The sequence below is a fragment of the Carcharhinus amblyrhynchos genome, chromosome 18 (assembly GCF_965287045.1).
Source record: "Carcharhinus amblyrhynchos chromosome 18, sCarAmb.v2.hapA, whole genome shotgun sequence".
NCBI classification, from domain to species: Eukaryota; Metazoa; Chordata; class Chondrichthyes; order Carcharhiniformes; family Carcharhinidae; genus Carcharhinus; species Carcharhinus amblyrhynchos.
The window spans coordinates 34,876,815-34,902,148 of record NC_137341.1 but is presented as its reverse complement, the minus strand read 5'-3'; the positions used below and the strand labels follow the sequence as shown (position 1 = coordinate 34,902,148).

Genomic DNA, 25,334 nt, shown 5'->3' with positions numbered 1-25,334 from the left:
TTTAATCATCCTTGTAAATCTGTGTTGTACCCCCTCCAAAGCCCAACGTATCTTTCCTGAGTCTTGGTGTGCTAAACTGAATACTCCATGTGGTGTCTGACCAGGAAAGTGATTGTGCAAAGTTAGCCCTGTTGATCTGGACACCACATCTGCTGGTCTGGGCACCACATTCATTGGCCTGGAAACTACATCCACTGTTCTGGGCAGTCTGGAATTCTCCGACCTCACCTGCAGCTGGGATTCTCCAGTCCTGCTGTGGTGAAAGGAGATTTGGCTGAGCGCCAAATTCTCCATTCTTGCTGGTAGGGGTAGTGGGGTGTGTGTGACCGGAGAATTCCAGTTTGCATTTGCTGGTCTGGGCAGGATTTTACGACCTTGCTCAGGCGAGACTAGTAAAATCCCACCCAAAGCTAACAGGAAATTCTGTTCTACGAGCCTCGCCCATCCCAGTTCCAGGGCAGATGAGGCAGTAAAATTCCGACCTCTGTCTACATGTCAAATTATTTGTTTTCACAACTTAAGCATGGCACTCGCTCTCAAGGAGGACAGGGAAAATGTTTTAAGGACACTTGTCTATGTGGTGCCTGTCTCTTTAATACAAAACAGCAGAAGAGAGTCACCTGAACAAATGGGACTGAAAAATGAATGATTACCCCAGAGAGTGGAGTCCTCTCTCAGGCAGAATACATCTGGAAGCCATGTGGTCCATAGATAAGCATATAAGCACTGCTCCAGGGCAGCCCAGAGCTGCAGCTCCTGCACCAACTTTCTCTTATCAATAAATACATGTTGTTCCTATTAAAGAAATCTCTTGACAATGCTAGGGTGATAACAACTCCAAAGGCCCAAAAAGGGACAAATTGACATTGGCATGTGGGAGGAACTTGCTGATAATTGTGTCGTTGCATCTTATCCAACCAGCAGCAACACAGTCAGAAACTGACTGCATAAATTCTGTTGTGGAGAAGTGATATAAGCTGGAGGAGACAGAGACAACCCTGGCTTGAGGACCCTTCCCCCCCCCACCCCACCCCTCCCCAACCCCCCACCACCCCACCCCACCCAGAGGATGACCTGCAGAGTCACCTGAGGACATGCAAATCATAAGGCCTGCTGGAGGTCATCCTCATGTCGAGAGGCTGACGACATATAAACAATGATGGACATAACCCTCTGACAGCTTGTAGGGAACAACGAAGTAGGGAAAGGGTGAATGCATTTTGTACCTGAAGAAGGGAAAGGGTTAATGGATTTTGTACATAGAATATGTCACAAATATAATCCTTCCTCATGGCTGATCTCCTTTGGCTTATACTGCTCCTGGCATTAATATGAGTTATTGGTTCATGTCTTACATGCTTTAACCCTCATTTTTATAAAGACAAGTAGTTTAATGTGGCTCTTATTTTTTAACAGTCTCAGAGGTATTATTTTACCTACAACAACAGTATACATTCCCACCCACAACCATGCAATATGCTGGGAACTTAGGTTAAACCCAGGTCGCAGGGTGATAGAACATAGAACATAGAACATCATGGAGTTCGGTTACGAGTGGTGTGCCTCAGGGATCTGTTTTGGGGCCACTGCTGTTTGTAACCTTTATTAATGATCTGGATGAGGGTATAGTTGGGTGGATTAGTAAGTTTGCTGATGACACCAAAGTCGGAGGTGTGGTAGATTGTGAGGAAGGGTGTCGAAGTTTGCAGGAAGACTTGGATAGGTTGCAGAGCTGGGCCGCGAGGTGGCGGATGGAGTTTAATGCGGAGAAGTGTGAGGTAATCCATTTCGGTAGGAATAACAGATGTGTTGAGTATAGGGCTAACGGGAGGACTTTGAATAGAGTGGAGGAGCAGAGGGATCTAGGTGTATGTGTACATAGATCCCTGAAAGTTGGGAATCAAGTAGATAAGGTTGTTAAGAAGGCGTACGGTGTCTTGGCGTTTATTGGTAGGGGGATTGAATTTAGGAGTCGCAGCGTCATGTTGCAACTGTACACAACTCTGGTGCAGCCGCACTTGGAATACTGTGTGCAGTTCTGGTCCCCACATTACAGGAAGGATGTGGAGGCTTTGGAGAGGGTGCAGAGGAGGTTTACCAGGATGTTGCCTGGTATGCAGGGGAGGTCCTATGAGGAGAGACTGAGGGATTTGGGGTTGTTTTCACTGGAAAGAAGGCGGCTAAGAGGGGATCTTATAGAAGCATATAAGATGATTAGAAGTTTAGATAGGGTGGATGGTGATAGCCTGTTTCCTCGGATGGAGAAATCTAGCACGAGGGGGCATGGCTTTAAATTAAGGGGGGGTAGTTATAGGACGGATGTCAGGGGCAGGTTCTTTACCCAGAGGGTGGTGAGGGACTGGAATGCCCTGCCTGCTGCAGTTGTAAATGCGCCTAGTTTGGGGGCGTTTAAGAGATTGGTGGATAGGTTTATGGACGAAAAGGGATTGGTTTAGATTAGAGGGTCAATGTTTTTTTTTAAAAATAAGACTGGTCGGCGCAACATTGTGGGCCGAAGGGCCTGTTCCGCGCTGTAATGTTCTATGTTCTATGTTAAACCCAGGTCGCAGGGTGATGGCACAGTGGTTAGCACTGCTGACTCACAGCACCAGGGACCTAGGTTCGATTCTGGCCTCAGGTGACTGTGTGAAGTTTGCACATTCTCCCCATGTCTGCATGGGTTTTCTCTGGGTGCTCCAGTTTTCTCCCACACTCCAAAGATGTACAGATTAGGCTGATTAGCCATGCTAAATTGCCCCCCCTTAATGTCAGGTGGATTCATAGGGTAAATGAGTGGGTCACAAGGGCCTGAATGGGATTGCTGTTGGTCCAGGCTTGATGGGCCAAATGGCCTCCTTCTGAACTGTAGGGATTCTATGATTTGAGGGAAAAATGCTGAGAAATTCCTTTCTGAATCCCTTCAACAATCAAAACTAATCCAGGACAAGGTGAAGAAATTGACAGCAGAAATGGAAGGGGCTTGTAGCCCAGTACTAACCACCACCCGTGCCAAGTGTCTCTGTTCCTGAGGCCCATAGATACCTGGGGGACGGAGTACGCAGGTTCGGAAGATATTGCCCCCTGTGGAAAAGGAAGAGAAAGTGTGTCAGAGTAGTTGGTACAAAATGTTTCTGCCTTTGAAAGCTTTGCAGGGGGTTCCCCAGTCTGCAAAGTTGGCCCTCCACTCAGGGGATAACTTCCAAACCCAGAAATCCAGAATCCAATTCAACATCAGATAACAAATTGAGGATAAATCCACACCCCTTTACAATCAAAAACCTGAACACAAAAGCTTAGCTGATTCCCGCAATGCCATGTGAAGGGAGTGCTACACCACACTGGCACGGTGGCACAGTGGTTAGCACTGCCACCTCACAGTGCCAGGGACCTGGTTCAATTCTCACCTTGGGTCACTGTCTGTGCTGAATCTGCACATTCTCCCCATGTCCACATGGGTTTTCTCCCACAATCCAAAAGATGTGCTGGTTGGGTGGATTGGCCATGCTAAATTTTCCCTCAGGGTACCCGACCAGGTGCCAGAGTGTGGCGTCTCGGGGCTTTTTACAGTAACTTCATTGCAATGTTAATGTAAGACTACTTGTGACACTAATAAATAAACATAAACTATTGGAGGTTTGTCTTTTGAATAACTTTAAAAATTAAGGGCAATAAAATTGGCCTCCCTGGGCTAGGACACGGGTCTTGAACTCAATGAGGACCCTTACTCCTGATTGCAACCCATTGTGGAATAATTACAGGGGTACAGAAGGTGGATAGAAGGTGCATCAAAGTCAAGGTTCAACCTGGGTGAGATACTGGTGGGTGGCCAGGACCCAGTTTGAGCTGCGTCCTTTTCTCTTTCCTCTGGCTCTTTCCCCCCTTCCTCCTACAGAGGAGAATGTTGAAAAACAAGTTGTTGGACTGTACACATCCTTTCCGTCAAGGAGGCTGTACGATCACATTTTATCTGATGTTTAACTTCTGAGTCAGGCCTTACATTCAGAGAATGTTTAATCTGTCACATTATCCACTGTTAAATTTAAACTCGGTCACACAACCTGTGGTGTAGAATTGCAATCCCAGTTAAATTATCAATACCACTGAAGCAACCCTTAGACGGAAAGGTTTCAATATTCAAACAGGCCACCCTTGCCTCATCCACTCTCCCTTATTCAGATGACACCAAATTGTGAAGGCTGATTACGTTGAGTAAAATTCAGAATGTCTATTGACAACGTGGGGTTGGAGGAAGGGCGGGACTTACTGCAGACAGAGTCTATTTAAACAGAACTTCAAGCTCACGACTAAAACCACAACAAAATTTCACAGTAAAAACAGGAACCTTTCTCCAACAGCATAACTCTTGATTGGACAATAGTAACAGAATGTGAATGCTATGCGTCACTGAGACAATGCAATCTCCAGTTGTGACTGACAGGGGAAACACAGCATCTTTACAGGGCTCAAGGAGGCCATTCAGCCCATCGGGTCTGCACTGGCTCTCTGAAAGAGCATTCTATCTAGTTCCGCTTCTCTGTCGTTTCCCCTAGCCTTGCACATTCTTTCTTTCAGGTTACAATTCAATTTCTTTTTCAATATTTCGATCAAATCTGCTTCCACCACCCTCTCAGGAAGTTCAGACCCCAACTATCCTCTGGGTGAAGAAATTTCCTCACATCACTTCCACTCCTTTTGTCTATTATTTTGAATCTGTGTCCTCTAATTCTTGACATAGTCTTGAGAGTTTCTCATTACCCAGTCCCTATCCTTCAGGATCTTGAATATCTCCTCTCAGCCTCCTTTTCTCCAAAGAAAATGGACCTCTCCAATCTATCCTCATAGCCACAGTTGTTTACCCCTAGAATCATTCTTGTGATTCTTGTCTGTACTTTCTCCAACGTGTTCACATCGTTCCTCAAAAATGGCGCACAGAACTGAATGCAGTACTGAAGAAGAGGCCTAATTAGAGTCTTATACAAATTCAGGGTCAAGTGACCTTCTTACACTTGTACTCGGTGTCCCTATTAATATGTTCTGGATAATGGGTTGATTATAGACCTGCATTTTCTGCATTCCTCCATTTCCAGCCTCTTGAACATTCTTAATCTTCATCACTATTCCATTGACAATCGTGACTTCAGCTGCCTGGATCCTGAGCTCTGGAATTCCTTCCCTCAATCTCTCTTACCCCTCTCTTACCTCTCTCTCTCTCCTCTTTTAAAACACTTTTTGAAACCTACCTCTTTGACCGTGCTTTTAGTCCTAATATCTTCTTGTGTGGCTCGGTGAAAAACACTGGTTGAAAACGCTCCAGTGAAGCACCTTGGGACATTTATTGTATTAAAGGTGCTGCATAAATGCAAGTTGTTGTAGAGACACATACCTTCCAGAGGAGTGCCATCAGCTGCCAGCACCATTTGATCAGCGATAGCTTTAGTCCTGGAGTAATGATCAACATGCTAGGATGGAAGATACAATGGGAGATTATACAGAGCATCTAGGCAACTACACTGCAATTTAAAATATACATCTTTCTTCATTAGCTTTCTTTCCCTGCTTAGATGCTCTCTGTACCATTCGTTATTCCCTCATAAGAACACAAGAACATAAGAAATAGGAGCAGGAGTAGGCCATCTAGCCCTTCGAGCCTGCCCCGCCATTCAATAAGATCATGGCTGATCTGTCGTGGCTCAGTTCCACATTCTCGCCCTCTCCCCATAACCCTTAATCCCCTTGCCTATCAAAAACCTATCAACCCGCGTCTTAAATATATTTAGCGAGGCAGCCTCCACCACTTCAACGGGCAGAGAATTCCAGAGATTCACCACCCTTTGAGTGAAGAAGTTCCTCCTCAACTCCGTTCTAAACCACCCCCCCTTTATCTTGAGGCTGTACCCTCTAGTCCTACTGTCCTTTCTGAGCGGGAAGAGTCTCTCCACCTCTATCCTATCCATCCCACTCATCATCTTATACGTCTCAATGAGATCTCCCCTCATTCTTCTAAACTCTAACGAGTACAAGCCTAGTTTATTCAGCCTCTTCTCATAGTTCAACCCCCTCAACTCCGGTATCAGCCTAGTAAACCTCCTCTGCACTCCCTCCAAGGCCAAAATATCCTTGCGTAAGTGCGGCGCCCAAAACTGCACACAGTACTCCAGCTGCGGCCTCACCAATGCCCTATACAGCTGCAGCAAGACCTCCCTACTTTTATATTCAATCCCCCTCGCTATGAAGGCCAGCATCCCATTAGCCTTCCTGATCACCTGCTGCACCTGCAAGCTGGGTTTTTGCGACTCATGCACAAGGACCCCGAGGTCCCTCTGCACCATCATGGAGAGTGAGCAGTGGATTTAGAGTGCAGGGGAGGGATGAATGGTCAAAGAGGTGAGGGGAGGGGGTAGATGGAGATTGAGGGGGAAGGTGGATGGAGGGTGAGGGGGAAGGTGGATGGAGTACGAGGGGGAGGGTGGATGGACGATGAGGGGGAGGGTGGATGAAGGGTGAAGGGGAGGGTGGATGGAGAGTGAGAGGGAGGGAGGATGGACGGTGAGGGAGAGGGTGGATGGAGTGTGAGGGGGAAGGGTGGATGGAAGGTGAGGGGGAGGGCTTGATGGAGGGTGAGGGGTGGATGGAGGGTGAGGGGAAGGGTGAATGGAGTGTGAGGGGGAGGGTGGATGGAGGGTGAGGGGTGGATGGAGGGTGAGGGGGAGGGTGGATGGAGGGTGAGGGGTGAATGGAGGGTGAGGGGTGGATGGAGGGTGAGGGGGAGGGTGGACGGAGGGTGAGGGGTGGATGGAGGGTGAGGGGTGAATGGAGGGTGAGGGGTGGATGGAGGGTGAGGGGAAGGTGAATGGAGTGTGAGGGGGAGGGTGGATGGAGGGTGAGGGGTGGATGGAGGGTGAGGGGTGAATGGAGGGTGAGGGGTGGATGGAGGGTGAGGGGGAGGGTGGATGGAAGGTGAGGGGTGGATGGAGGGTGAGGGGAAGGGGTGAATGAAATGTGAGGGGAAGGGGTGGATGGAGAGTGAGGGTGAGGATGGATGGAGGGTGAGGGGAAGGGTGAATGGAGTGTGAGGGGGAGGGTGGATGGAGGGTGAGGGGTGGATGGAGGGTGAGGGGGAGGGTGGATGGAGGGTGAGGGGTGAATGGAGGGTGAGGGGGAGGGTGGATGGAAGGTGAGGGGTGGATGGAGGGTGAGGGGAAGGGGTGAATGAAATGTGAGGGGAAGGGGTGGATGGAGAGTGAGGGTGAGGATGGATGGAGGGTGAGGGAAAGGGGATGAAAGTGAGAATATGGAGCAAAAGCTGGTCAAAAATGATAAAAACCAACAAATACCTTGTGGAGAGGAACATATGGCACAGTTTCTTCATCCCCCTCGTGTATTTGTTGTCCTCTAAAGACCACATTGACAGTGCTGGTGTATATCAAACTCGGGATGTTTCGATGGAGACACACTAAATAATGAAAACAAGCCTGTGGTAACATTAAAGAAACCGGAATCCAATCATATGAACCTGCTTTCACTGAGTGACACTGGGAATGTGTGGGAGAGTGGAGATCATACTGAATGGTGGGTAGTGCAGGTCCGATAGGCCTTTGGGTTCAATCCTGTTGCTAATGATCTTTGTGTGTTCTGATAGCCTTCTCTTAAAAGCTCACCATGAAATGTAGAGTGACTGAAATAGAAAAATCCGCAGAACTATCACAGGACCAGAGTTTCATTATAGCAGCTGTGAAAATAGGAAGATAAAGAAAGATTTGCATTTATATAGAACCTTTAATGATCACAGGGGCTCCCAAAGCATTGTACAGCCAATGAAGTTTTTTTTTGCAGCGTTGTTACTATGGTACTGTGGCAACCAATTTATACATAGCAAACTCCCACAAACTACAATGTGATAAATGACCATGTAATCTGTTTTTTTGTTGGTTGATGGATTGGCCGGGACACGAAGGGAGGTTTGGGGGTGGGTAGAGGATTTGGGGAACTGCCCTATGCATCTTCAACTGAGAATCATTTCCATCTATCTGAGTCGATGAGCTGCCTTGAACCACTGCAATCCATCCATGCAGATATATCCACTGTACTGATAGGGAGGGAGATCCAGGATTTTGACCCAGCAGCAGTGAAGTAACTGTGATGTATTTCCACAGGAAATACACAGGGAACTTGTGAGCAGTGCTGTTCCCAGGTAGCTGCTGCCCTTGTCCTTCTAGGTGAGAGTGTTGTGGGTTTGGAAGGTGCTGTAAAAGGAGCCTTGATGAGTATCTCCAGTACATGTTGTAGACAGTACACATGGCTGCCACTGTGCATTGTGGTGGAGGGGATCACTTTTTAGGATGGTGCATGGAGTGCAAATGGAGCAGGGCCGCTTTCTCCCAAATAGTGTTTATCTTCTTGAGTGTTATTGGAGCTGCACTCATCCAGGCAAGTGGGGATTATTTGAGCACACTCCTGATTTGTGTCTTGTAACTAATGGACAGACTTTGGAGAGTCAGAAGGTGAATTACTTCCCATAGGATTCCCAGCCTCTGACCTACTCTTGTAGCCACAATATTTATGTGGCTGGTCCAGTTCGGTTTCAGATCAACCACCAGAATGTTGATAGTGGGAGACTCAGCCATGGTTACACCAATGAATGTGATGGGCGATGGTTAAATTCTCTCTTGTTAGTGGTTGTTGCTTGAGATGGTTAGTGCCAGAAACTCTTTTTGCACAAATTCACTCCCACTTATCAGCTCAAGCTGAATGTTGTTCATTTGCACATGGGCTGTATCTTAGAAGTCATGAATGGTACTGAATATTATGCAATCTTCAGCAAAAATCCCCATTTCTGATTTTATGAGGGAAGGAAGGTCAATGACGAAGATGCTGAAAATGGTTGGGCCTTGGATATTACTCTGAGGAATATCTGTAGCAATGTCCTGGGACTGACCTGCTTTCATTGATACTGGGAGTGTGTGGGAGAGTGGAGATCAGCCATGGCCGCACTGGCCTCCAATCACCACAACCGTCTCCCTAAGTATGACTCCAACCACAGGAGAATTTTCCTCCTGATTCCCATTGACGTCAATTTTGCTGAGGCTCTTTTATGCCACATGCAGTCAAATACTGCCTCGATATCAAGGGCAGTCACACTCACTCCAACACTTGAATTCAGCTCTTCAGTCCACATTTAGAATAAGGCTGTAATGAGGTTAGGAACTGAGTGAACCTGGCTGAACCCAAACTGAGCATCAGTGAGCTGCTTATTACTGAGCAAGTACCATTTTACGAATGATTGAGATTAGACTGATAGGATAGGAATTAGCCATCTGCTTTTTGTGTACAGCACATACCTGGGAATTTTCCACATTGCGGGTAAAGGCCAGTATTGTAACCGTACCAGAACAACTTAGCTAGGAGCATGACTAGTTCCTGAGCACAAGTCTCCAGTACTATTGCTGGAATATTGTCAGGGCCCTTAGTCTTTGCAGTATCCAGTGTCTTCAGCCCTTTCTTGATATCACGTGGAGTGAATCAAATTGACTGAAAACTGACATCTGTGATGCTAGGGACTTCCGGAGGAGGCCAAATTGGGTCATCTGCCCAGTGCTTCTGGTTGAAGATTGTTGCAAATGCTTCAGCCTTTACTTTTGCACTGATGTGCTGGTCTACTCCATCATTGTGAGTGTGGATACTTGAGAAGCCATCCGGTTTAATTGTCCACCATCACTCAAGACTGAATGTGGCAGGACTGCAGAGCTTAGATCTGATCCGTTTTGCAGGATCGCTTAACTCTGTCCATCACAATTTTCTTTTGCGATGTGGCACACTGGTAGTCCTGTTTGGTAGCTTCACCAGATTGACACCCCATTTTTTAGGTATGCCTGGTGTTGTTCCCTGGTGTTGCCCTCCTGCATTCTTCATTGAACAGGTTGATCCCCTGGTTTGGACGTAATGTAGAGTGGGGGGATATGCTGGACCATGAGGCTACAGATTGTGGTTGAGTACAATTCTGCTGCTGCTGATGGCCCACAGCGCCGCATGGATGCCCAGTCTTGAATTGCTAGATCTGTTCAAAATCTATCTCATTTAGCACGGTGATAGTGCCAAACAACATGATGGAGGGTCTCTTCAATGTGAAAATGGACCTTCATCACCACAAGGATTGTGTGGTGGTCAATTGTTCCAATACTGACAGGTGCATCTACGACAGGTGGATTGGTGAGGATAAGGTCAAATAGGTTTTTCCCTCTTGTTGACTCCCTCACCACTTGCCAAAGACCCAAACTTGCAGCTAAGTCCTTAGAACTCAGTCTGTAGTGGTGCTTGGTGATAGATGTTGAGGTCTCCCACTCAGAATATATCCAATGCCTTTACTGCCCTCAGTGCTTCCTCCCAGTGATGTTCAACATGGAGAAGTATTGATTCACCAGCTGAGGGCAGTAGGTGGCAATCAACAGGAGATTTCCTCGCCCGCGTTTGATTTGATGCCATGAGACATATGGGATCCGGATGTTGAGGATTTCCAGGGCAACTCTCTTCTAACTGTACACCACTGTTTGTCATCTCTAGTGGATCTGTCCTGCTGGTGGGACAGGATGGTGAAGCTTGGGACATTTTCTGCAAGGTATGATTTGAAGAGGATGAATAATTTGGTCTGTTGCTTGACCTACCTGTGAGATAGCTCTCCCAATGTTAGTAAGGAGGACTTTGCGGAGCTGACAAGGCTGAATTTGCCAGTGTTGTTTCTGGTGCCTAGATTGATGCTCAGTGGTCTGTACACTTTCATTCCCTTTTGTGGACACAACTAAGAGGCTTGCTGGGCCATTTCAGAGGGGAGTTAAGAGTTAATCACATTGCTGTGGATCTGAAGTCACATGTAGGCCAGACCAGGTAAAGGCAGCAGATTTCCTTCCCTAAAGGATATTAGATAGGTTTTTACAACAGAAGTTTCATGGTCACCATTAGACTAGCTATATATTCCAGATTTATTAATTGAATTTAAATTCCACCAGCTGCTTTGATGGGATTTGAACCCCTGTTCCCAGACTATTTGTTTGGACCGCTAGCCCAGTGACATTATCACTTCATCACCACCTCCCCAAGAGTCTTCCTTTAATATTTCTCCTAAAAGATGCATATCTGACAATGCAACACTCCCTTCAATAATGCACTAAAGTGTCAATTTAGTTTATATGTTCCCTAAACTATGACTGTCTTTCTGCGAGATGTTTTCCCATACCACCTGCCATGGGAAATGCAGTAGGCAGTGGGAGGAGTGGGGGGGGTGGGGAACCATGCAAAGGTCCGTTGACTTTGGTGGGGGGGGGTTCCACTTTTGGGGCAAGCAAATCCCACTCCCAGTGTCTCTCCCTTCCTTAAAGATCCTACTTAAGTCCCACCACTTTGACATAGACTTTCGACATCCCTCTTAATACCTAATTCTTTGTTTTGATGTCCGTCTTGTCAGATGGTGCTTCTGTCGAAGTGCTTTGTGATGTTTTTGTACATTAAAGATGTTTTATAAATGCACATGATATCCAGGCAATAAATTGGATTCTTACCATTAATAACTTGCCTTGTTCCATCAACGTTCACTGATTCAATTTGCTCTTTATGAAGCTGTGAAAATAAATAGTGACATTTGACTTAAAACAAATTCTAAACTGTAATGGCATTGTAGCTCAGTGTATGATTCCTCAACTAATAACTCATTCCTTATCCCTGATCCCCTCTCTTCAACAAGACAAATTAATCTTAATTTAAAAAAAAGCATCTCTATCAAATCTTCACTTCCCTCGGCCAATCTGAGCATCATCCACATATATCCATTTACCAATGACTGTTTCTGTCTGCACTGCTCAAGCTTTTACAACCTATATTTGGTGTCACCGAACCAAGATTTGTCTTTTCCATTTAATCTTGGAACCTTGTTAATTTCCTAACTTCTGGATCTTGGGATCTGCGGACAGGCAAGGGTTAATGAAAACGCAGTGTCAGTTGGCCTGGAAACCCCTCATTGAGTATCTGCGTCAACAGCTATTTCAAAAGCACTTCACAGTATTAGTGACAGGATCTGATGCCTCATCCACATTAAGTTGCTTACTCAATATGCGGCACTGAGCAAATAGATTTCCCCAAAGTATAATCAATTTACATAATGTCATTGTTGACTCTTTAAAACTGAACATTTTGCTAAATCGAATTTTAATTTTGCTTCCCAAGAGCACAAGTATTTGTTTTGTGCTGTGCTATGAAGATGTGTTACACATAGTATCAATTCATAATGTCAACAGCTGGACATATGTAACTTTATAATGTCAGCAGCAGGACATATGTAATGTCAGTAGCTGGAAATATATACATACATATAGACAGAGAACTTTTTGTAAAGAACACTTTTGCTAAGCAAAAGACACAGGCCTACAGTAACTATTATATTGCATTCACAAAGGACAGGCTACTTTATGGAGACCAAGTTCTCAGAGAAAGTGGCTAAGGTAAGCCCAGATTGACACCAGGAAGAGATCATGTGATGCAGCTCTTGAGTGTAAAAAGATAGCAGTTTGAACTTACAGCCAGATAGAGACTGCTGCAAGGGCAAAACCTTAACCCTTCTCTTTCCCTGAAACCTCTCTCATCATGATTTGATCTGAAAGCCACTAGAAGACCTCATTGCTGCAAACCAAGAGTTGTTGAAGAAAGATTTCGGATCAAGTATCTTCAAGAAAAAAGAGACTAAATACTAGCAAGGACAGTGGAAAGTGACCCTTCAGCTGTAAACAAGCATCTGGACAATCCAGAAATTTATTTTTACCTGATTTTAAATTTTATTTGGCCAAGTTTAAAGATCTAAAACTCTGCAGGTTTTGTGTGTAGATGTGTGAGTGTGTGTGTGTTTTGTTTTTGCATTAATGGGTAGTTGGACATACTTGCATATTTTAAACATTGTGTTATTAATTTCTGCATCTTTGCCAGACTAGAATTTAAGCAATAAAACCAACTCTTTACTTATTACCTTAAGGATTCTGGCCAGTTGATTCCTTACATGGAGCTACACACTAATTTAGTATATACATATTTATATATTGAATTGACAATATCATGTCCTCTTGAGATTCAAATCATGTCTAACTATCTCAGCACTGGGACAAAGGGAGAGTTAGTTCATCCCTCCTAACCTGGTTATAATAGCTGATCTCTCACAAACTGCACCACTTGCCTCCTCACTACATTTGTGTTCAGCAAGAAAGGTATGGAAAAACTTCTCAATGTTACTCCTTCTCTGAATCACACACCATAGTCCATCTACACTCATTACAGCCAATCAGAATTCCACTATTCAGGCCAATCAACATCCTTACTATTACAGCCAATATTCAATTGGAATTGTTGGCTCTCTTTCTCTCTCCACAAAGGCTGTCAGACCTGCTGAGTATTTCCAACTTTTTTAGTCTTAATTCCAGATTTCCAGCAATAGTTTGTTTGTATTGACATCCATGTTTCTGAGGGAAGGGAGGGGGTCATCATCACAGTTTCATAAAATCATAGAATCCCTACAATGATGAAGGGGGCCATTCAGCCCATCAAGTCTGCACTGAACACAAATCCATCCAGGCCCTATCCCTCTAATCCCTATATACTCTTGCTAATCCCCTGACATTAAGGATCAAATTAGCATGGCCAATCAACCTAACCCACACATCTTTGGACTGTGGGAAACTCATGCAGACACAGGGAGAGCGTGCAAACTCCACACAGTCACCCAAGGCTGGGAATTGAACCTGGGACCCTGGTGCTGTGAGGCAGCAATGCTGCCCTCCTAATTAGCACCAAGTGATTGTAAGTGAACAAGGAGAGGATTGAACTCATCAGTGATGTCTCACGAAGTGGAACAGTGTGCCAGCTTTCATTTGATGAGTGAAGATTGATGAGTGGGGAAAGCTCCAGCGCTGGTGAAATCAATCTGGCTGAAAATCCGTATTCTCTGGAGGGGTTCCAAAGACAGAATCCGATCCTCTTCGTAATGAGGTTATTCAGAAAGATTAGCAGCAAAGTAAGAAATCGTCAGACAATGCCTGCCCTCCACAAACGGCCATTCTTCAATTATTAAAGGATTGTTTTCCAAAACGCCCGAGCATCTTTCAGGTAACTGCAGAGAAGCCGAGAAGGGGCATTAAAATTTCACGAAGGAGTGCAATTTATTAGCCATTTGAGTGAAGGTAAGGGGGCCACAGAGAGTGCAGCTTGCTTCAGAGGATTTGTGTCAAATGACATTCTATTTCTGGAGATTCCAAACCAACAATTCAATTCACAAAGGAATGGCAAGCAACAGAAAAAGAAAGGCTTGTATTTCTGTAGCACCATTCACTACCGTGGGATATCCCAAAGTCATCTGCACAGCCAAGCAATAACTTTTAAAGTACTGTCACTGTAATGGAAGAAATGTGGCAGCCAGCATTACTCAGTAAAAAGCAACGGGCAATTTGATAATGAACACATATTCTATTTCTGAGATGTTGATTGAGGGATGACTATTCGCCAGGACCAGGGGGAGCTCTGCTACGTTCTTCAAAAGAGTGCTGTGGGACTGTTTATTCCCACTTGGAAGGGTAAATGGGACCTCGGTTAATGTGTCATCTGAATGACAGCAATCCTGAAAGTACAACACTCCCCTCATACTATGTGGCTTAGTGAAGAGTCTTTAAGTCAGACAATTGAGGGTTCAAGTCCCACTCCAGGTCTGGAACACAAGATCAACATGGACACTCCATTTCAGTGCTGCATCATAAGAGGTGCTATCATTCAGAAGTATTAATCCCTGTCTCCTCTCACAAGTAGATTTTTTAAAAATTCATTCATAGGACATGGCCGTCGCTAGCTGGCCAGCATTTATTACCCATCCCTAGTTGCCCGAGGGCATCTAGAGTCAACTACATTGCTGTGGCTCTGGAGTCACATGTAGGCCAGACTGGGTAAGGACGGCAGGTTTCCTCCCCTAAAAGACATTAGTGAACCAAATGGGTTTTTCTGACAATCTACAAGAGCTTCATGATCATCAGTAGATTCTTAATTCCAGACTCTTTTACTGAATTCAAATTCCCCCATTTGCCATGGCGGGATTTGAACCCAACACATTAACTGAGTTTGGATTAATAGTCCAGCGATAATACCGCTACGGCATTGCATCCCCGTCATAAAACTTCCCATGGCAACAATTTGCCCTCAGCTGGAGTATTGCACCCAGTAATGGGAACTGCACGTTTGGAAGAATGGTGGAGAAAGTGCAGAAAAAAATTCACAAAAATGGTTCCAGGATGAGGAACTTCAGTTATGAAGATAGGTTGGCAATGTTAGGACAGTTTTTTTGCAGGAAAGAAGGCTGAGAGGAAATCTGACAGAGATATTCAAAATCATGAGGGATCTGGACAGAGTGGATAGGGAGAAACACTCATGAAAGGATCAAGAATGAGAGGGCACAGATTTTAAAAAGCATTAGTGATATGAGAAAAAGCTATTTTATACAGCAAATGGTTAAGTCCTGGAATGCACTGCTGGACAGTGGGGTGGGGACGGTTTCAATCAAAACATTCAAAAGGAAATGAGACTGTAAACTGAAAAGGAAGAATGTGCAGGGTTACGGGGAAAATGGCACCAAGTGAATTGGTCATTTAGGGAGCTGGTGCAGACATGATGGGCCAAATGGTCTCCCTCTGCACAGTAACAATTCAGTGATTCTGCAATCGTTATTTGGTAATACCGAATTTTTACTTCGTTGTCAATTAAGGAGTTTAGTGGAATTCAAATTCACAATCTTCTAAATCATTGGCATGAGCGCTCTCGACTGAGCCACAGCCTGGAGCAGGGTGCGAGGAGCAGGAGTGGTTCAGTTGGGACGCTAGCTCTCCAGGATTGTCCCACTTCCACCTGAGATCATACCCCAGCCCCCTCCCCTGTCCACTTTAACCTCCCCGCTTCAGGCATGGGGCCGAATCCTCATTAACAAATCCCTCCCCCCCTCCCCCCAATCTCTGTTCAATGTCCACTAGGGGGAAATTTAAACACCTCCCCTCCCCCTCCTCACCACTGGGCTATAGTTTGAAAGCTACCATCAAGTATCTGTGATAAAACACTGAAAAGGGGGAACCTCCTCCCACATTATCTGAACATGGCTGCAACACTCACCTGTTCAGTGCCTGACATGCCGTAGGAAGCAGTGTGGTAAACACAATCGACCCCCTCGCAGGCCCGATACAGAGCATCGTAATCCCTAATGTCACTCTGTGAAATGATGAGAATTACTGGCATTAGATCAACAGCCCTGCTGCTTTTAGAATTACTTGTAAAATCGAGAATAAGTCAGCAGATTATTGGATCCTTGTGCCAGACAACTAACACAGATACCAAGACAAAATATTGAACAAACTAATAGAATGGAAAGGGTTCAGAATTCTGAGGGGTTTAAATTCAATAACTGAGGAGAAACTGGCAGATAACCAGATGACACAATTCAAGATAATCGGCAAATGAATACAGAGGGGAGATGAGGAGATTCATTTTTGAGTTGTGATCTGGAACGTGCAGTCTGAAAGAACAATTCAATAGTGACTTGCAAAAGGGAGTTGGATAAACACTGGAAAAGGATTACATGTTCAGGGCTGAGAGGATAATGCGATCTAATTGGGTAAGATCTGCCAAAGGGCCAGCACAGGCACAATGGGCCAAATGGACACTGCCTGATTCTATGCTGCTTTGCTGTTCTTTTTCATTCTTTCACAATGCACTCAATGGCCAGTAGAACATGTCAATGCCAGCTTCAACATGTGGATGATGCATTATCTGCAATAGAAGGCAGAGGTGGAACCCAAGGCAGAAACTGATGGGTAATTGTGTATTTCTGAACATTTTTAATCTATGACACAGCAATCACCTGCGTGGAGGAATGATGTACTAGAAAAAGAGTCAGTAAGTAAGTGTAATTCCTGTGGGTTGTGTGAAGATAACAAGAGGAGACTAGATTTGACAGCTTGCACACATTTGGAGGCTGATTGTGAAGGTGGGCAGTTGAAATTTATGCTTTGGAGGATCAGTTGTATGTCTTTATCCTGCTGCTAGTCACTGATTCCTACTGGACAATAGATCGCAAATGATGAGTTTAATGCTTTATTCATTAACATCTTTAGAGCTGGACAAAAAAAAAACCTGGTTGGAAATCTCCATCACCAACACTTCTTTTCAAATTCTTCATTGCTAAAGCACAGAGCAAACTAGAGTCGGCAAACATCTGGGATTATTCTGAATTCTCCAGGAATTAGTTACTAGCCTCCAGGACACTGCTGCCAGCAACAGCTGAGAGATAAATCATAGAATCCCTACAGTGCAGAAAGAGGCCATTGAGCCTGCACCAACAACAATCCTACCCAGGGCCTCGTACTTACCCTGATAATCCCACTAAGGGGCAATTTAGCATGGCCAATCCACCTAACCTGCATATCTTTGGAGTCTGGGAGGAAACCGGAGCACCCAGAGGAAACCCAGGCAGACACAGGGAGAACGTGCAAATTCCATACAGACCATCACCCGAGGCCAGGATCGAACCCGGGTGCCTGGCGCTGTGAGGCTGCAGTGCAAATCACTGTGCCACCGTGCTGCCCACTAATCTTAGCAACATTAAAAAGAACTGTGAGTGTTTTAATCATTTCCATTATTGTCTATAAAAATATTGGAGATGAGGGAATAAGAAGCGGTTTGAGCAACAGTCAAGAATCATTTAATCAGGGGACAGAGAATCTGATTACTTTTCATTTGGGTGCTGGAAGGCAGGGCTCTGTGAGGGTGGATGTGTCAGGCAGCCAATGGCAGGAGTGTAGAGGTGGGACTCTGTGAAGATGGACATGTCTATAAACCAATAGTGGGAATGGGGGAGGGGTGACATTTGGCAGCAGGAGGTCATTTGAAGAGGTCAGGACTATCCCAATTACAGTTTGCAACACCAGTTATGATCTAATAAGTATAACCAGAGGTACAACAGATGGAAGATAAGGTGCTGGGGCTATAAAACAGTCGTATCAAGGAGGACAATGAGTTATGGACAAATCAGAAGAGCTCCAAAGCAAAAAGATACTCTGAAATTTTGTTCCAATTACCTTAGAAGGAGATCACGGAGATGTGGGGCGGCACAGTGGTTAGCACTGCTGTCTCACAGCTCCAGGGACCCGGGTTCGATTCTTGGCTGGGGTCACTGTCTGTGTGGAGTTTGCACATTCTCCCCATGTCTGCTTGGGTTTCCTCCGAGTACACTGGTTTCCTCCCACAGTCCAAGATGTGTAAATTAGGTGAATTGGCCATGCCAAACCGCCCCTTAGCATCCCAAGAAGAGTAGGTTTGGTGGATTGGCCGTGGTAAATGTGCGCGGTTATGGGGATAGGATGAGGGAGAGGACCTGAGTTAGATACTCTGTCAGAAAGTCAGTGCAGACTCAATGGCCTCTCCTGAACATTAGGGACTCTATGTTTTCAGACTCTTTCCTCAGGACAGATTTAATGGGGTTTAGGTGGATGGTAGAGGGTCAAGAGACTTCCCTGATGTGCTGAGAGATCATTGGTCATTCTTATGTGCTGACCACCAACTATTTTGCAAAATGGGTGGGGTCAGTCCTTGGCCGCATTCCTTCCCAGAGTGTTGAAACGTTTGGGTTTCACCAATGCAAGGAAACACAAATGGGAGCAAGTGAACTAATCTCAGGCCTGGCCACAAGGTCATTCAGAAAGTCACTCCAGTTAAAACCTTTATGTAGAAAATTGAACCACTTTGATTCATCCGTGTAAGTTAAGCAGTGATTAATGATTGTTGGGCAATAAGCAACACCAGTTATCATTAACCCCCTTGTTAGGTCATTCTACAGAAGGTGTGTTGCAGCAACTGCACAATCTCGTCCTGCTGTTAACTAAAGATAATTCAACTTGGAGAAAGGCCATCAATCAAAGAACTACCATTCTTCTAACTATGTGCCCTGCCTCCCCAGCTCAATCTGTGAATCCATTTCAATTACACACAACTGCCACTGAAATACTCTTTCCACACGAGTTAATATTCACAGCAAATACTGGCATGTGCTTCTCCTCTGCTCTCCAGCTAAACTAACAAAGCCCGAGCACCAATTGACAAGTTTCCAGCAACTACGTTGTAATCCTTATTTGCTGGTGATCAGGCTGAATGCTGAAATTGCTACCACAATGGGTAGGTCTATCCTTTCATTTCCTTCATTGGTGGTTTTCAAGGTGTGAGTCGCAGTTCCAGATCAATACAAAAAATATTCTGAAGATGTCTCAACATCCAGCATATGGTAGAAATAATGTGCATTTATCTGATGTCTTTCATGACAACTAATCGGAAAGTGCATGTTTGGAAGTCAGTTGGAAACTGTGCTGTATCTCGGAGTGCTTGAAATAGTCACCAGGCAGGAGAGGAAGGCCATTTGGCTCATTTTAATCGGTCCATCAGTCAGTTGGTCCATCTGTTTGACATCCAAAACAACCCTTCAGTCCCAATACCACAACATTAAATTGTTTCAAATAATCACAACACTTCTGTCTCCCCTAACCCACGCTAAGTCCATTACTTGTATTAATCAGCCTTTGGGTGAAGAATGACCCTTGCCAAAGCAGAATTTGCTCTTTCTCTCAATCAAACCTTGGCTTCTTGCAAAGCGGTCGATTTAATTTGATGTACAACCCTCGATTTATCTGTTTTACCTCATTTTGTATCTAATATATCCTTATGAGACCTACCCTGGCTGCTGAAAAGTCTAATTCCATTCTCATACCTTAATCCGTTGATGTTGTGACTCAATTTCCTCAACACTAACTAACATTCACATGCTGAGGAACACTGAATCCACAACTAAATGTATGGGGGTTGGGGTGGGGTTTATTAAGTTTATTTTATAAGTGACACAAGTAGGCTTACATTAACACTCAATGAAGTTACTGTGAAAATTCCCTAGTCGCTACACCCCAGTGCCTGTCCAGGAACACTGAGGGAGAATTTAGCATGGCCAAAGCACCTAACCAACACGTCATTCGGACTGTGGGAGGAAACCGGAGCACCCGCAGGAAACACACACAGTCATGGGGAGAACATGCAGATTACGCACAACAGTAACCCAAGCTGGGAATTGAATCTGGGCCGCTGGAGCTGTGAGGCAGCTATGCTAACCACTGTGCCACGGTGTTGCTCCAGGGTGTGAATTGTGCATAGTTAAACGAGGAATGTGAATGTGTTCATTATCCTCCGAGTCTGCCTTCATTGGAGTTAATATTGACTAGTGAAATGAATATCTTACCTGCAGGAAGACGGCTCCTTTGGGGACGCACCATCTTGGTTTGTGTATGTCGACAAGGATGACAGACACATCAGATTGGGCAAGGGCGCAACCTAGCCTGTACCCGAAATATCCAGCACCCCCTGTCACCAGAGCACTCCTGGAATTCTTCCTATTCAGCCATTTCACGTGTCCATTGATTGAGTGGCTGCGTGCCTTTGACCAGTGGGATACCATTCCATTAAACCTGTGCTTGGTGCTGTTACCAAAGTGACAACCTGTTGGATTCACCTTACATAACTCCATCTGAGTATCACTTAGGAAGGAAGCAGATGCTGTGGTCCCCTCAGATTAACTCACCCAACTGGAGCAGCCACTGAGGAATAACAAGAAATTTGGTTAGTGGCAAAAAGAATTAGGATGCTTTATCTAAAACAACCGATACAAAGACAGTGGGTTGTCCCAGGGTCAGCAAATCCCCACCCCAAAAACCAAACATTATAAACAGATAAAGTCAACATTCAAAACTTACTAACTGCTCAGGTACTGAAGCAGTCTGTGCTCACATGAAGCAAGATCGGAACAACATTCAGGCTGGGGCTGATAAGTGGCAAGTAACTTCCACACAAGACAATGGACAACTCCAACAAGAGGGAATCCAGCCATCTCCCCTTGACATTCAACAGCACGAACATCATTGAATCCCTCACCACCAACATCCATTGACCACACACCTAACTGGATCAACTGTATAAATACTGCAGTTACAACAGCAGGACAGAGGCTGGGAATTCTGCAGCGAGTAACTCACCTCCTGACTCCCCAAGAAAGGAGTATGATGGAATTGTTTTCATGGATGTGGTTGGGTGTAGCCCCAACAACACTGAAGAATCGCAACACCATCCAAGAAGAAACATTCAGCTCGATTGGCTCACAGTGGCAGCAGTTTAGTACCATCTACAAAATGCACTGCAGCAACTCGTCTAGATGAGTTTGGCAGTACCTTCCAAACCTGTGACCTCTTAGAAGGATAAGGGCAGCAGCAGACACTTGGGAACACCATCATCTGCAAGTTCCCCTCCAAGCCACACATCATCCTAATTTGAAACTATATTGTTATTCCTTCAGTGTTGTTGGGTCAAAATCCTAGAACTTGCACTGTGGAGTATGTTTACTGGATATTGCAGCGGTTTGAGAAAGCAGCTCACCATCACCTTCTCAAGAGTAATTAGGGATGGATAATAAATGCTGGTGTTGCCAATGAGGTTCTCACCCTGTGAATTCATTTTAAAAAATACATCCATAAAAATGAAGTAAATTTTCTAAAATTAAATACTAATGTTGATTGTTGTGGGCACATTAAGAAGTCTCACAGCACCAAATTAAAGTCCAACAGTTTATTTGGAGTAACGGGTTTTTGGAGCGCTGCTCCTTCATCAGGTGAGTGGAGAGGTAAGTTTCACAAACACGGCATATATACTTAAATACGCAATTGATATCTGATGTCGATTATCTACTGCAGTTCCTGTGGGAGGCCTCAAGCCACCAATGTGCAGCCAGAGCAACCTTTCCAAGACACGCAGCACATTCAATCCTGACCCACAGGTGCTTAACATGGGTACAGGTAGAAGCAGACTCAAGAGGAGGGTCTCTGATCTGCCCACTCCCCTCCACACAAAGCACCCAAAGATCAGGAATGTGGGACTGAGATGCAGTGAGAAATTAGAGTTCTCTCCAAACAGTAGATTAGGAGCTGCAACCTTTCACAAGAAACAAAAATGTAGATGCGGAAATAGTGTTTGGGAGGAGCTGAGAAAAATGGCTGAGAAAGAGGTACGGAAGGGATTGATAGGGATAGAGGATTTGGGGACTTCAGACTGAATGAAGTGAGCACAGATACGGGATTGGCGGGAGGTGGAGGAATGAAAAATAGTTCAATGTTGGAGAAATGGAAGTTAACTGCAGTAACATTTAGCTGGAGGAGGTAGGGGAGGCAAGAACATGAAGGGATTTTGAAAGCAAATATGCAGGGATTATTTCTTTATTCTTTCATGGGATGTGGACGTCAGTGGCAAGGTCAGAATTGTCCATCCCTAAATGCCCTTGAACTGAGTGGCCTGGTAGGCCATTTCACAGAGCAGTTAAGAGTCCTCCGCACTGCTGTGGGTCTGGAGTCCTATGTAGACCAGATCAGGTGAGATTTCCTTTGTGAACCAGATAGATTTTTACTACAATCGATGATGGTTTCATGCTCACCATTATTACAATTTGCTTTCAGTTCCAGTGTTTTAATTGAATTTCAATTCCACCAGCTGCAATGGTGGGATTTGAACTCATGGCCCTCCAACATGGGACTCAGGATTACTAGTCCAGTGACATTATCGCTACATGAGTGACTCCCCTATTTAAGGTGTCTTAAACTAATTTGTCTCGAGACCAGAAACAGCTGGTACTTGCCAATTACAGAGGAAATTGAGAATCTAAAACTGACTAGGAAGAATCAGAGAATCTATACAGCACAAATGGAAGCTATTGTGTTTGTGTCAGCTTGTTGAAAGAGCTATCCAATTAGAACCACTTCCCGTCTCCTACCACATAAGCCAGAGATAAGAAAGATCAAACACAATCAAATTTTCTGCTCTCAGTCACTGCACAGCGATTCCACTTGCTCACTCTGACTCACCAAGACTCCATAAACAGCACCTTCCAAACCCACTACCATCTAGAAGGACAAGGGCAGCAGATGCCTGGGAAAACCACCAGCCGGAAGTTCCCCTCCAAGCCACTCACCATCCTGTACTGGAAACGCAGCAAGATCTGGACAATATTCAGGCTTGGGCTGACAAGTAACATTCATGCTACACAAATGTCAGGTAACGACCATCACCAATAAGAGACACTCTAACCACCGCCCCTTGACATTCAATGGTGTTACCATCACTGAATCGCCCACTGTCAACATTCTTGGGTTACCATTGACCAGAAACTCAGCTGCACCTACCACATAAACACAGTGGCTATAAGAGCAGGTCAGAGGTTAGGAATATTTGGTGAGTAATTCACCTCCTGACTCCCCAAAGCCTGTCCACCATCTACAAGGCAGGAGTGTGATAGAATATTCCCCACTTGCCTGGATGGGAGCAACTCCAACAACACTCAAGAAGCTATTCAGGACAAAGCAGCCTGCTTGATTGGCACCACATTCATAAATATCCACTCCCTCCAACACTGACAGTTGCAGCAGCGTATCTACAAGGAGCACTGCAGAAATTCATCAAAGAACCTTAGACCATGTCTTCCAAACCCACGACCACTTCCATCTAGAAGGACAAGGGCAATAGATACCTGGGAACACCATCAAATGCAAGTTCCCTTCCAAGCCGCTCACCATCCTGACTTCGAAATATATCGCCATTCCTTTGTGGTCGCTGGGTCAAAATCCTGGAATTCTTTCCCTAACATCATTGTGGGTCAACCTACAGCACACAGACTGCAGTGATTAAAGAAGGGAGCTCACCACCACTTTCTCAAGGTCAACCAGGGATGAACAATAAATGCTGGCCAGCCAGTGACACCCACATCCTATAAATGATTTTTTAAAAATACACTGGTTAACTGTGCCCCATTGATTAAATATTCTGTAGAGTCTTGGCTCACACATGAAGACTGACCACTTAAGGATGAATTGTTGGATTCTGTTGGACCAGTACTCTTGCATTGAGTCAGTATCTTCAGAAAGATTATTCGGTGAAGAATGGGTACTTGAGTAAAGCACATATTCAAAGCTATATTTTTAAACAAGTATTTAAGATGTTTTATGCAACACTCAGTCAGGAGGGAAACTGAACCAACTCCAAATGGTCAACGTATTAAAGGGACAGCCTGGAAATTGTTTGGTGTTAATTGTGGAACTAGCTACTTTATTCTTGCAGAAAACTCACATGAACAAGATGGGCTGAGTGGCCTCCTTCCGTGCTGTAACCATTCTATGATTCTACAATAATACACTATATAAAAGCCAATAAAGTCTCCTAATAAAGCAAATTACTCATTATAGAGATTAATTTTAACAATAACTTGCATTTATATAGCACCTTTAATGTAGTAAAATGTCCCAATGTGCTTCACAGGAGTAATTATCAAACGGCATTAGACACTGGGCCATGTGAGGAGACATTGGGGCAAAAAGCTAAAGCTTGATGAAAGAGGTAGAGTTTTAGTGGAGGAGAATGAGGTAGAGAGGCCAAGTGGTTTAGAGAGGGAATGCCAGAGGTTAGGACTAAGTTGGAGGGATTAAAATTGCAGAGACCAGAATCAGAGGAGAGCAGAGACTCGGAGGATTCTGGGGCTAGAGGAGATTACAGAGACAGAGAGGGCAAAACCATAGAGGGAGTTCTAAACAGGTTTGTCACATCAAAGAATACAGGTTTTATCAGATCAAGTAAAAGGTTGGAAGATTGTCCACTCTAACTCTGTGATAGTGAGACACTCAGTAACATGGTCATAGCTCATGGCATTGAACCAGTCCCAAGGAAAGGAGTAAATATAACCACTTCCCACCTATCCTTTATTTATTTTATTTATTAATGTCACGAGTGGGCTTACATTAACACTGCAATGAAGTTACTGTGAAAATCCTCTAGTCGCCACAGTCTGGCGCCTGTTCGGGTACACTGAGGGAGAATTTAGCATGGTCAATGCACATTTTCTGGACTGTGGAACGAAACCAGTGTACCCAGAAGAAACCCATGCAGACATGGGGAGAACGTGCAAACTCCGCACAGACAGTGACCCAAGCCAGGAATCAAACCAGGGTCCCTGGCGCTGTGAGGCAGCAGTGCTAACCACTGTACTGCCCTGTACAGGAAGTAAAGAGTCATAATTCATCTTCACATTTACCCGGTCACCATACGACACATCACATCCTACAGTGCCCTCCTTGTGAATGGTGCAGCCGCATACATACTTCCCTATCAGAGATAGAGCTCAAATCGATCTGAATCCATCAACATCTCTCCCCAAGAGT

The 25,334-nt window shown here is 44.9% G+C and overlaps 1 protein-coding gene across 1 annotated transcript in view; it reads right to left on the bottom strand.

The window, feature by feature from the left end:
• The window catches only part of sdr42e2 (short chain dehydrogenase/reductase family 42E, member 2), a 41,127-nt gene extending 20,513 nt beyond the window's left edge, over positions 1-20,614 (bottom strand). The window contains exons 1-6 of the mRNA XM_080206180.1: positions 20,330-20,614; positions 16,171-16,266; positions 11,550-11,607; positions 7,335-7,453; positions 5,384-5,459; positions 2,999-3,081 (exon numbers count right to left, since the gene is read on the bottom strand). Of these exons, the coding sequence (XP_080062306.1) occupies positions 2,999-3,081; positions 5,384-5,459; positions 7,335-7,453; positions 11,550-11,607; positions 16,171-16,266; positions 20,330-20,614 (717 nt within the window). The remainder of the gene's footprint in view (positions 1-2,998; positions 3,082-5,383; positions 5,460-7,334; positions 7,454-11,549; positions 11,608-16,170; positions 16,267-20,329) is intronic.
• Between the last annotated feature and the right edge of the window lie 4,720 nt (positions 20,615-25,334).